Source organism: Desmodus rotundus, chromosome 12, assembly GCF_022682495.2.
Source record: "Desmodus rotundus isolate HL8 chromosome 12, HLdesRot8A.1, whole genome shotgun sequence".
NCBI classification, from domain to species: domain Eukaryota; kingdom Metazoa; phylum Chordata; class Mammalia; order Chiroptera; family Phyllostomidae; genus Desmodus; species Desmodus rotundus.
Genome location: NC_071398.1, coordinates 85,025,935 through 85,038,971, shown reverse-complemented (window position 1 = coordinate 85,038,971; position 13,037 = coordinate 85,025,935). Strand labels below are relative to the sequence as shown.

The window sequence follows — 13,037 nt, the reverse complement described above, 5'->3', positions numbered from 1 at the left end:
CCTAGGAATAAACCTAACCAAGGAGGTAAAAGACCTGTACTCAGAAAACTATACAACACTGAAGAAAGAAATTAAGGAAGATACAAACAAATGGAAGCATGTACCATGTTCATGGATTGGAAGAATTAACATCATCAAAATGGCCATACTACCCAAAGCAATTTATAGATTCAATGCAATCCCTATTAGAGTACCCATGACATATTTCACAGATATAGAACAAACATTACAGAAATTCATATGGAACCATAAACGACCTCGAATAGCAGCAGCAATTTTGAGAAAGAAGGACAAAGCAGGAGGTATCACAATACCTGATATCAAACTGTATTACAAGGCAACGGTAATCAAAACAGCCTGGTACTGGCATAAAAACAGGCTCATAGACCAATGGAACAGAATAGAGAGCCCAGAAATAAACTCAAATCTATACGATCAATTAATATTTGACAAAGGAGGCAGGAGCATAAAATGGAGCAAAAACAGTCTCTTCAACAGATGGTGTTGGGAGATCTGGACAGCTACGTGCAAAAAAATGAAACTCGATCACCAACTTACGCCATACACGAAAATAAACTCAAGATGGATAAAAGACTTAAATATAAGCCGTAACACCATAAAAGTCCTTGAAGAAAACATTGGCAGGAAAATCTCAGACATTCCACGCAGCAACATCCTCACAGACACATCCCCTAAAGCAAGGGACATAAAGGAAAGAATAAACAAATGGGACCTCATCAAAATAAAAAGCTTCTGCATGGCTAAAGAAAACAGCACCAAATTACAAAGAGAACCAACAATATGGGAAAGCATATTTGCCAATGATACCTCAGACAAGGGCCTGATCTCCAAAATATATAAAGAACTCACACGACTCCACTCCAGGAAGACAAACAACCCAATTAAAAAATGGGCAAAGGACTTGAACAGACACTTCTCCAAGGAAGACATACAGAAGGCCCAGAGACATATGAAAAGATGCTCAGCATCACTAGCCATCAGAGAGATGCAAATTAAAACCACAATGAGGTATCATCTCACACCAGTCAGAATGGCCAACATAAACAAATCCACAAACAAATGTTGGAGAGGATGCGGAGAAAAGGGAACCCTAGTGCACTGTTGGTGGGAATGCAGACTGGTGAGGCCACTGTGGAAAACAATATGGAATTTCCTCAGAAAACTAAAAATGGAACTGCCCTTTGACCCAGCAATTCCACTGCTGGGATTATACCCTAAGAACACTGAAACACCAATCCAAAAGAATCTGTGCACCCCAATGTTCATAGCAGCACAATTTACAATAGCCAAATACTGGAAGCAACCGAAGTGCCCATCAGCAAACGAGTGGATCCAAAAACTATGGTATATTTACACAATGGAATTCTACGCAGCAGAGAGAAAGAAGGAGCTTATACCCTTTGCAACAGCATGGATGAAACTGGAGAGCATTATGCTAAGTGAAATAAGCCAGGAAGTGAGGGACAAATACCATATGATCTCACCTTTAACTGGAACATAAGCAATAGAAGGAAAAAGCAAACAAAATATAACCAGAGACATTGAAGTTAAGAACAATGTAACAATAGCAAGGGCGGGGGTGGGGGGTGGGGGCGGGGACAGTAGGCAGAGGGGATTACAGGAACTACTATAAAGGACACATGAACAAATCCAAGGGGGAGGGTGGAGAGGGGGGAGGGAAGTGGGTTCACCTGGGGTGGGGTGAAGGGATGGGGGAAAAGGCATACAACTGTAATTAAATAACAATAAAAAAAAAAAAAAAAAAAAAAAAAAAAAAAAAAGATTATTAATATCATTGTCATATATAAATGCCTTATTTCCTTCTTGGTTATACCAAAAGGTTAAATGTCTGTTATACACAGAGCATTCTACAAGACATAATTTTGAATACATATAAACACAGGACATAGTCCTTAACCTCTGGGGCTCTTTGGGTGAGATTATTCCTAAGCACATGCTAATTAACGGTACAGGCAGGACTGTTTAGGCAATAAAAAGTGGTTAAATGGAAATAGCCTAAGTATTTAAATAAATAAATAAATAATAACAATTACCTAATCACAGTCAATTTTTAAAAAATGCTTTTTTTTTTGAACTTCAAAAACAGCACCTATGTCTGCTTTTATTTCCTTGTCCCCTGCTTTCTTTAATACACTTGCTTTCGATCTGTTTCCCTATCACTTTGCTTAGGCACTTAAAAGGAACTTACTGCTAAATCCAAGGCCTTTTCTGCTTTTATCATCTGTCCTCTCTAACACATTTGACACTGTTAAAGTACTTCTTTTGGTTTCTTTGGCACTAACTGTCCTCACTCTTCATTCTCTTAACTGTACCTTCTCTGTGTTCTTCACTGCCCCTTTTCCTCAGAGTTTAGTCTCTGACCCTAGGTGCTTTCTTCCATTTCTTTTCCACCATTCTGGTAGCTTCCCTTAACAGAAGTGTGTGCATTCTTCTACAGTCTAGTTCTTGTACTGAGCTTCTGAACTGATCTCCAGCATAGCAGCCAGTAGGGATTGCAGAGTGCGTTGACTCTCAAGCTGTTCAGTCTTACAGATAACAGATATGATCCCCACTTATATTTTAAATTTTAATTCACTTAATGCCAGTACATTCACATGTCAAAAATCAAAAGCCACAAAAGAATATAGAGTAAAGTATTTCCCATTATCTGTTCTGCTATCCACTAATCTCCTTTGCCCAGTGGCAACCATTGTCTGAGTTCATGTATACTTTTCCAGAGATGTTTTATATGAGAACAATTCTGTGTAAATCTTTACCTCCATTTTACAGAGAAGTTGAGACTCAGAGGTTTCAGTAGTTGGCTCAGATCACAGAGATGGTAAGTGGCAGAGCCAGAATTCTAATGCAAGTCTTTCCTTGAAAAAATCACATCTCCAATTCCAAATGCCTGGTGGATATTTCTTCTTAGATTTCCTAGTCTTCCTATTTCCTGTCCTTCTTCTGAAATTAACTTATCCCCATACACTTTTAATCTTTGTAAATGGAATCAGCAGTCTCTGGTCACCAGGTTTGGAATTTTGTAAAAATCATGGAGTCCTTCGTGTTCATTCCCTGATACACAGGGTGGGGCAAAAGTAGGTTTACACTTGTGAAGTCTCAAAACAGAGTTTATTCTTGTACTATTACTTATTGCATTATTTTCCATATGAATAACTGTAAACCTATTTTTGCCCCACCCTGTATAATTTCTTTCCAAATGTATCTCAGAGTAAAACAGAGTCCTCCTCTGTTTTCCATTCCTACTGCCAGGCTCTAGTTCAGGCCACCATTACCACCTGCCTGAATTATTGCTATAAACTACAGGTTGGTCCTTAACTTTCAACTCTTTCTGTTAACTTGTTCTGTTGACCATTGCCAGAATAATCTCCCCTGGCACTTCAGATGGCATTATTCCTCTCCAGTGGCTTCCTGTTTCTTTTCTCATCAAGTTTAAAACTCCGCCTAACTTTCAAGACCCTCTATAATCTAGCCTAATCTTCCCTATTCAGTGTTCTCTCTTTTTCTTCATCCCTTTTGGATGTACCTCTTCTTAGGCCACCAGTGAACACTCCATATTCCTAATTGTCACAGCCTAATTGCCACAGTTCTTATTTGTATCACCTAGCCTGTGTTTCCTTCCATTACCAGAAAACTACTCTTTCTTTCAGATTCACTTCTGTTTCTTCCATGATAGTATTTTGCTGCTGCTTCTATCAGTGTTATTAAATAGGTTTTTCTTTTCACTGAAAAAGTATATATCACATGATGAAGAAGTAACAGGGTTCAGAGGTATACAGTGAGTGAAATATAAGTCTGCATTCCATCCCTTCCCAGGTCCTTCCTGAATTTTTCATCCATTTGCAGGCATGTGTATTTCTCTTTTATTTTCTGTACAAATGAAAATACACAGTATGCATGTTCTGAACCTTTTATCGCTGAACAGTAAGTACAACTTAGGGCAGGGGTGTCAAACTCATTTTCATCGGGGGCTACATCAGCCTCGCAGTTGCCTTCAAAGGGCCAAATGTAATTTCAGCTCCTTAACAGTTAAGGAGTAGTTACATTTATACAGTCCTGAAATTATTTCGTCTCTTTGAAGGCAACCACGAGGCTGATGTGGCCCCCAGTGAAAATGAGTTTGACACCCCTGTCTTAGGGGAACTTCTCGTATAAGCAGGTAGTTCTACTGCATTCTTTTACCAGCTGTGTGGTGCTCCCTTTATGTTCCCAGTTCCCAGTTATGAGGTCGTTAGACTAGTTTCCAGTACTTACTGGTATTGTTTACATTGCTATATTGACTAGTCTGTAAAAAAAAAAAAAAATCACCTTTATGAACATATATTTCTAAATGAAGAATTTGGGACCTTCTTACACCATACACAAGAGTAAACTCAAATGTAAAGACTTAACTGTTAGACTCAAAACCATAAAAATCATAGAAGAAAACAGGCAGTAAAATCTCGGGCATTTCTTATAGCAATATTTTTTCTGATTTATCTTCTCCTGCAAAGGAAACAAAAGAAACAATTAAAAAATGGGACTACATCAATCTAAAAAGGTTTGCATATCAAAGGAACCATCATCAAAATGAAGAGAAACCCCATTGAGTCGGAGAACATATTTGCCAATGATACATCTGATAAGGGGTTAATATCCAAAATTTATGAAGAACTTACAAAACTCAACCCCCCAAATCAAAAGTCCAATTAAAAAATGGGCAGAGGACCCGAATAGACACTTCTGCAAACAGGACATACACATAGCCAATAGATGCATGAAAAGACATGCAACACCACTAAGCATCAGAGGAATGCAGATTGAGACCACAGTGAGATACCACCTCACACCTGTCAAAGTGGCTGTCATTAATAAATCAACAAACAACAAGTGTTGGTGAGGATGTGGAGAATGGGGAACCCTAGTACACTGTTGGTGGGAATGCAGACTGGCGCAGCCACTGTGGAAAGCAGTATGGAGTTTCCTCAAAAAAAGTGGAAATGGAACTGTCTTATGACTCAGCAATTCCACTTCTGGGAATCTATCTAAAGAAACCTGAAACACTAATTCAAAAGAATATATGCACCCCTATGTTCATTGCAGCATTATTTACAATAGCCAAGATTTAAAAGTTGTTTAAAAAAAAAAAAAAGGGAAATCTTACCCTTTTCGACAACATGGGTGGACCTGGAGAACATTATGCTAAGTGAAATAAGCCAGTCAGAGAAAGACAAGTACCAAATGCTTTCACTCATGTGTGGAATCTAATGAATTAACAAGCAAAATAGTGACAGACTCATAGATAGAGAACAGGTTGAGAGCTGGGCGTGGGGGTTGGAGGGATTGAACAAAAAGGGAAAAAAAGAGAAAAATCTCATGCACATGGACAATAGTGTGGTGGTTGCCAGGTGGGGGTTTGGGGTATGTAAAAAAAGAAGAATTTGGTGGTCTAATGACATACACATTGAAAATGTTGAGATTTAACACCAGTTACCCACCGCGAGGTTTATACTGTCTTACCCTTCTATCAACAGGTGTGACCATGCCTGTTTCCCATACTGTGTTCACGGCTGTGTATTACTAAACTCTAATCTTGGCCGTTCTGACTGGTGAAAAGCAACTCTTAATTTAAATTTTTCAAATTGTGAGTGAGGTTTAACATCTTATATTTAAAAGCCATTTTTATAACATCTGTGATTTTTATAGTTTCTTTCTTTTTTTAATTTGCCATAAAAAAGAAACAAAGGTCTAGTTTTATTTACCAAGCAAGGTGACTGGCCAGTTCTCCTTGAACTGCCTATTGAATAGTCCCTTTGATCTGAAATGCCATCGTCATACATTAAATTCTAGTGGGTATTTGAATCTGTTTCTGGGACCAGTTTTCTTTCATTGATTTTTGTGAGTAGGAAAAGACTTTTGTGACTTCTGTGGATTTGTTAACATTTTAATATTTAGTAGGGCTTGTTCTTTAGGCCCCTCTTTATACTTTGTCAGAATCTTTTCGGATTTTTTTCTGTATAGTCTTTAAAAGCAGATTATCTAACTTATCCTTACCCCCAAATTTTGTCAATGTTTTCATTTGGGTTAAATTCGTTGTTTAATTTAACCTTTCTGGAATTTTATTTTTAATGTTTCCCCTAGTCTTTGCTCATTTTCTGAATCTTTGTGGGAGAACTGGACTCAGTTCAGTTTAACAGGGCAGTTATTGGGCCATTTATATTACATGCAGTCTTGTCGGAGTCGTAAGAGTACAGTGCAGAATGAAGCAGCCCTGTGTCAGGAGCGTGTATGTAGAGCTCGCCGCATTGAGCAAACCCCTGGCATCTTGTTTTGGTAATAGTTCAGACCACCTCAGTAAGGAGTAAATGACCGAAATGGGAGGAGGATAATAGGTCACTCGGTATAAACTAGATGGAATGTCACACTCTACTATTTTTTTTAAACATACTTATATGGCCCTAACTGTTACAGCTCAGTGGGTTGGGCATCCACCTGCAAACTGGAAGGTCGCCGGTTTGACTGGGAAGGTTCCCAGTCAGGGCACTTGCCTGGGTTGCAGACCGGGTTCCTGGTTGGGGGGCGTGTGAGAGGCAGCCATTCGATGTTTCTCTCACACATCCATGTTTCTCTCCCTGTCTTTCTCCCTCCCTTCTCTCTCCAAAAATAAATAAAATATTTAAAAAGATAAAATCTACGTATATGAACTATTATTCATATCTATTAGGTAAGCAAAATGTGGCGGAAGTTCTGTTTGCGAGGACTAAATAGTACACATGATGACTTTTTTAAAAGTCTTTATTTTTTAGAATAGGTGCAGATTTACAGAAAAGTGGAGAAGATAGTACAAAGGGTTCGTCCACACCCCATACCCAGTTCCTCCTGTCATTGATATTTTACATTAATATGGTACATTCCTTACAGTTGATCGATATTGATACATTATTACTTTTAACCAAGGTTCATACTTTGTTCAGATTTCCTTAGTTATAGCCTAATGTCCTTTTTCTGTTCCACGACCCCATCTAGGATACTGCATTGTATTTAGCTAACGTGTCTCTTTCGGCTCCTCTTGGCTGTGGCAGTTCAACTGGTTCTTTATCGTGGAAAAAAGACATTAATACATATATTTTTTAAAAGCTAGAAGATGTAAAATGAGCAGGCACTTTTAAAGTATGTCGATGCTTTAGGTTTTAAGTTCCTCTCCTTCTGCGTTTCAGGCACTCTGTGAATGTGCCCTCCAGACTCCTTACGACAGCTTAAAACTGGGGATGCTGTCTGTCCTTTCCACGCTCTCAGGGACCATCGCTGTCAAACATTATTTCAGCATAGCTTCGGGTAAGGAGGGAAAGGAGATGGTACATGGATGATGTGCTGATCCCTTAATTCATGTCGATTTTCAGGTTGCTCCCTCTGTACAGCTTGAGAATCTGTTACATGCTAATGATTTATTTGAAAATTATTTCTTGAGTAATGCCTATGGTAATAAAACCTTGAATACTTGATCTTAACTGAAGGATGTTATTTTTCTATATTTGTTCTTTTTCTAATTATATGTGGGTGCAACAATATTTTTAAGGATGCTTAAAATAGCTGGTTTGCTTTTTATATGTCTATAACTTAAAGTGCCCTTTAAATGTAAGTACATTTCAAAGGCCAAGTGATGGTGAATTTTAAAAGCAAATGTCATGCTACCTTTTAGGTACACATCACTCTGGAAAATGGTTAAAATAAAACTTTACCCCAGTTCAATAATGCCTACTGTAATGCTTACTGATTGCCTAATTCCAGATGAATTAGCTCCACAATGCTTTTGGTAATGCCCAGTGAAGAGCTTACTTACCTAATAGACTTCAAGCTAAAATTTTTTTGTTTTATTTTAATTCAAATTTCATGGAATCTGTTTTGTTTTGTTTTTTTGTAGTCAGCTAATTTGATTTGGATTAATTAAAGAACTATAATGTGCATTAGTCCTTTTTATGGTTTCACAGCTTATGAACTTACTGAGTAAAGGGAATTCCCTGACCTGTAAGTCTGGATAGGAGGCTGAAAGGACCTGATATTCTATTGCCAAGCCTCCCTGCCACCTCAGGTGCACATGTGGCCAGAATTTACTTAAATCATTTCCATACCACAGACTGAATTGGAAACTCGGAACAAGGAGGAGCGATGTGGGAGAATCCCTTTTCTGATGATAAAACAATGACCACAGCAACCTCCAATTTCTGGTACACTGGAGCAGCAGCAGTTGGCCATGTCTTGTACCGTTGCCAGTGGTGTAAGCTGTGACATCAAGATGTCAGTAACAGTGGCATTAATATCTTCACTGGACTAATTCCATGCATGCTTTGGGCTGTGATCTTGGGCTCTAGCCTTGCCTTTTTTCCAAGCTAATTTCCCAGCCTTTCCAGCAATTCTGTGAAGTACTCCGTATCAGCTATCTATTGCTACATAACAGATCATCTCAGAACACAGTGGCTTAAAACCATAACCATTTTATTTGCTCTGATCCTGCCAGTCAGTAATTTTCACTGGCTTTAGCTGGGCAGTTCTGCTGGTCTCACTTTGGCTCACTCAGAAGACTGCAGTCATTTGGAGCCTTGATCAGACTGAGTGGCCCCATTCAGCAGAGGTTGAACAGCTTTCAGCTGAGGCACCTTGGTTCTCCTCAAAGTGACTCTCAGCAGGCCAGCTTGGGCTTGTTTATAGCATGTTCTCAGAGTTCCAGCAGCAGCCAAAAGGAGGCAAACCGCGAACGCACACACAAGCACTTTTATAGCCTTTTGCTTGCACATGTTTTTTAATGTCTTATTGGCCAAAGCAAGCCACATGACCAAGCCCAGATAGATGGGGAAAGAAATGTCTCTTGATGTGAGGAATTAGAAAATTACCTTGCAATGGGGCAAGCCTGCAAGGGATGGGAGAGATTATCACAGTTTCCCAACAATCTACCACATACTCCGTGTGCTTTCAATAAATTCTTTTTCTGCACAAATCAGCTGGTCTCAGTTTCTTAGCTTGCAGTTAATATTCTTGACTGACATCACACTTTGAAAGAGCTTCAGACAGAGTATTAATTGTATCTTATAATTTGGAGGAGCCTTTCCATACAAGGTCTCATTGCTTTTGTACAAGTAGCGAGTGAGGCACCTGCAGGGGCGTTTGTAAGTATTGAAACTGAGGCTCTCGAGTTTTGATTTGTCCGAACTCACGTATTTATGCCTATTTAGGCCTGAGCCCAAGGGTTCTGACTTAGGATATTTTTAATAGTAAACTGACCTAACACAAGATGACTTTCTTTTTCTTTATTTTTTAATTCCAAAGATATTTGTAAGCATTGTATAAGGTTATAACATTCAGGTTCTTTTCACGCTAGACACTTCGTTTATCTTTTTATTGAATTTTGTTAAATCGTAGATTATATATGGAATTAAACAAAAGGCTTAAATAACCAGACTAGGTATGTTCACATGAAACGAAAGTAAAGGATTTTTCCAAAGTTAATTTCCATAGAAAACAGTAAATGTTTATTTTCATTAATTAGGTTTTTTCACTATAGCCAGGATAGTTTATAAGAGAAACTTAAATTTAGTGTTTCAATTATCACTAGCAAGTGGCTTTTAAGCATGCAAGGTGTTCAGTATCACCTATATCTAAGAAAAATGCAAATCAGAACAACACTGGGATACTTTACCCGTTGTGGAGATTGGCCCGGTCAGAAGTCCGATGACGTGCTGTGTGGACAGGGGCACGGGTAAGCAGCTACCCGTTCACTGCTCGTGGGAATGTAAGTGATAAACCTTTGTGGAGGCAGTTTGGAAATACTCATCAAACTTACACATGTACACCCAGAAGTTGCACTTTTAGGAGTTTACCCTACTAATATGTTCACACATTTGATAAACGACATGTGCAGGGTTATTCGTAGCATCATTGTATGAAATAGCAACACATTACCCATCAGCACGGGGATGTAGTAGCATAAAAAGACCTGTCAACAGGGAACTCATTGAAGAAATTATGATACATAACTGCAATAAAAATCAATGCCATTTATTTAAAAGAATATATGGCATGGGATAATCTATGATATAATGTTTAAAGGGAAATAAAACAAGATGCAAAACTATAAAAGAAAAAAGAAAGGAGCATGTATGTTTGCAAATTTATAGACTCTCTTTGGAACGATACACAAGAAACTAGTAACATTAGGTGGATGGGGGGACATTTCACTCTGTAACTTTTTACCTTCTATTTGTTGAACCTTCTTGAACCATGTGAATTTATCTTAGAAAATCATTTCTAAATGAATAAAATTACAAATAATAATTTCATCCCTAAAATAGTTAACATAGAAAAAGGCTCAAAAATAAGTATTTTAAAAACAGAATGTTGGCCAGTATCCTGATTATGTATGAATTTTTAAATTGTATTGTCTTTTGTAATAGGAAAATTGAAAAGAAATACTCCAGAAAGTTAACAGCAAGGTCATGCTGGTTTGTGGGATTTAGGATGATGTTTGTTTTTTCTTTGGATTTTTCTGGGGGTTTTTTCCCCCCCCAAGTTTTGTATTATGAATCTTGACAGGGAAGCGGGGAGCTGTAAATTTATAAATGAGTCTGCATTTTCCATATCACATGGGCAAGAAAAAGAATGGAGGAAGTTTTCCATGGGTTTTAAAAAAATGAACTCATTGTTTCATATTTCTGATACTTTGCTTATTTTGAAAATACTGAGGCTCTGCCTAAATGAGTTAAGAAGTCAGTGAGGTTACCATATGTCCCACACTGCCTGAGAGAGTCTTGGTTTATGCCTGTCGTAATTAGTAATGTGTGTCCCCTTTGGCCTCAAAAAATATGGTCACCCTTGGTATGAGAGCCAAGTTTGAAGTTGATAGGGTGGTAAAATAAGGAGGGGAAAAGAAGGCAATAATGAGAGACTCTGCTAAGAGTTAACTAAGCTTGAATCTCCTAATTCTTCTTGAAGAGCTTCTCTAAAGAAAAACACTCACAACATAAACCTTAAGCTACAGGATTTCAGCTGGGAATTTAAAACGTCGCTGCAATCTATAGCGTAGAACTTCGGTGTAAAGTACAAGGGTATGACTTTGGTGGCAAGATAGTTAAAATCTTTGGGCTTTGATTTCTTCTGTAGAAGAAAGATGTTGAACCAGATGATCCCCAAATCCTCTCCATCTCTAAAATCATGAATTTTTAGGTAAACCTTTTGAGGGATAACTAATGCAGCAACTGATATGGGAAAAGCAAACCTAAATTGTTTGTTTCTCCTTTCATTCCTTTCTTGAAAGTAAGGTGTTATCTGACAAGAAGCCTGTAATGACCTCCCATTAGAATTCCCAAAATACAGTCTGTAGTTGTGGTGTCTACACTGTTCCTTAATCAGTTTTTTAAATATTTATGTGGTAATGTCTTACATTGATTTCAGGTTCTAATCATTACACAATTATTGGCATATATCTATTCTAAGTACCTTGACAAGAGAAAGAGAAATGGTGATATTATATTGATGAGCAACCATGTAGAGGTAGAAAATTTTGTTAAAGTTTCTTATTGGAGGTTTTCTCTTGAAAGTGAGAAAATGAACCGGTAAGCTGAAAAGCTTTTGAACTATATAAATGAATTATAACCTGTACTACTTTTCTCTGCTTGTGTAGGAAATGTGGGTTCTTCGCCCAGATCCTCTGATTTAGTCAGATTAGCCCAAGAATGCTGTTACCACAATAACAGGGGCATTGCAGCTCATGGAGTCAGGGTCCTGACTAATATAACCGTCTCCTGTCAAGAAAAAGGTAAGTTTGACCAGGGCTGACTCTACGTATAAACCTTCGGATTGGAGTTTGGGCAGATTTCTGTGTGTTTGGTTTTTTAATCCCTAACTATTTTTAGCCCGTGTGCTTTGATCTACTAGTTGCCTCCTTCGGAAGTGTTCTTAAAGCACATTTTCTCAAGACTGCCTGATCCTTTGAAAAATTGTTCAAAATACAAGGACTTTGGGATTGGGATTGTGGGATTGAAAGACTTTTTGGTACATTTCTGATTTCTTCTCACTGTTTATCTCTGCATACACGTGCTGTGGATAGGAACTGCTTATGGTTACCCTTGGTGTGTGGCCATTTGTTCACTGGTACAAAAACCTGGAAAATTTAGGAAAAGAAAATCTTAAATTATCAGGGGGTTTAACTAACAAATAATTTCATCCAGGGGCAAGTGGATTAATAGAACAATGTGAATGAAATTTTTATAGCATTTATATCTAGAGTATTAGCTGATTTATATAATTAAGAAAGACATGCACAGAAAATAATGCATATATTTTATTGAATTCCTAACATCTTTTGTCAAAAGGCTTGGAGAAGTTCAGGCTGGTGTTCAAAAACGGGAAATGCATTTTCAGCGTTCCCTCTGTTTCACTGTTTATTTTGGTCTTTATTAAGGATCATAAGCTTAGATGTCCCTCATCCGTCCTGACCTTCTGCACTGCTTCTTCCTGGTACTTACTTTGTTATTAACACCCTGACCTTCACTACCAGCCTTTGTACTGTTTTCCAAGCCCCTGCACTAACTCAGAAGACATTTTTCTAAGTTGTATATTGATTCTGATTTGAATACCTAAACCTGTTTTATTTTTGGCATCATAATGAGTGTTTTCTATTATATAACATAGAAAACTGCTATACGTTCTTGGAGCTGACATATATTAACCTAAACACAGTTAGCTAATATATGTAGAACTTTCTAGAACCTCTAGAGAAATTTTAGCCCTAAGGTAGTGAAAATTGCTGAAAAACTGCTATTGCATGAGACATCTAAGGGATTTGTTCTTTATGGTTCAACTTAACAACATTAATATGATATGTGGGGCCCTCATTACTTCTTAAAAGTGGTTCAGCTCTCATTAGAAGCTGAAAATTGTAACATTCTAAGTGAAAACGTGCCTGCATAATTTATGTCTGATTAGAAAGATTAACACAGCCCTGGCTGGTGTGGCTCAGTGGATTGAGT

General features: G+C 37.9%; 1 protein-coding gene across 2 annotated transcripts in view; it reads left to right on the top strand.

The window, feature by feature from the left end:
• The window catches only part of INTS7 (integrator complex subunit 7), a 72,173-nt gene that overhangs the window by 36,835 nt on the left and 22,301 nt on the right, over positions 1-13,037 (top strand). For both annotated transcript variants that reach the window (XM_024552369.4, XM_045188447.2), the window contains 2 exons: positions 7,236-7,353; positions 11,690-11,824. In XM_024552369.4, the coding sequence (XP_024408137.2) occupies positions 7,236-7,353; positions 11,690-11,824 (253 nt within the window). The remainder of the gene's footprint in view (positions 1-7,235; positions 7,354-11,689; positions 11,825-13,037) is intronic.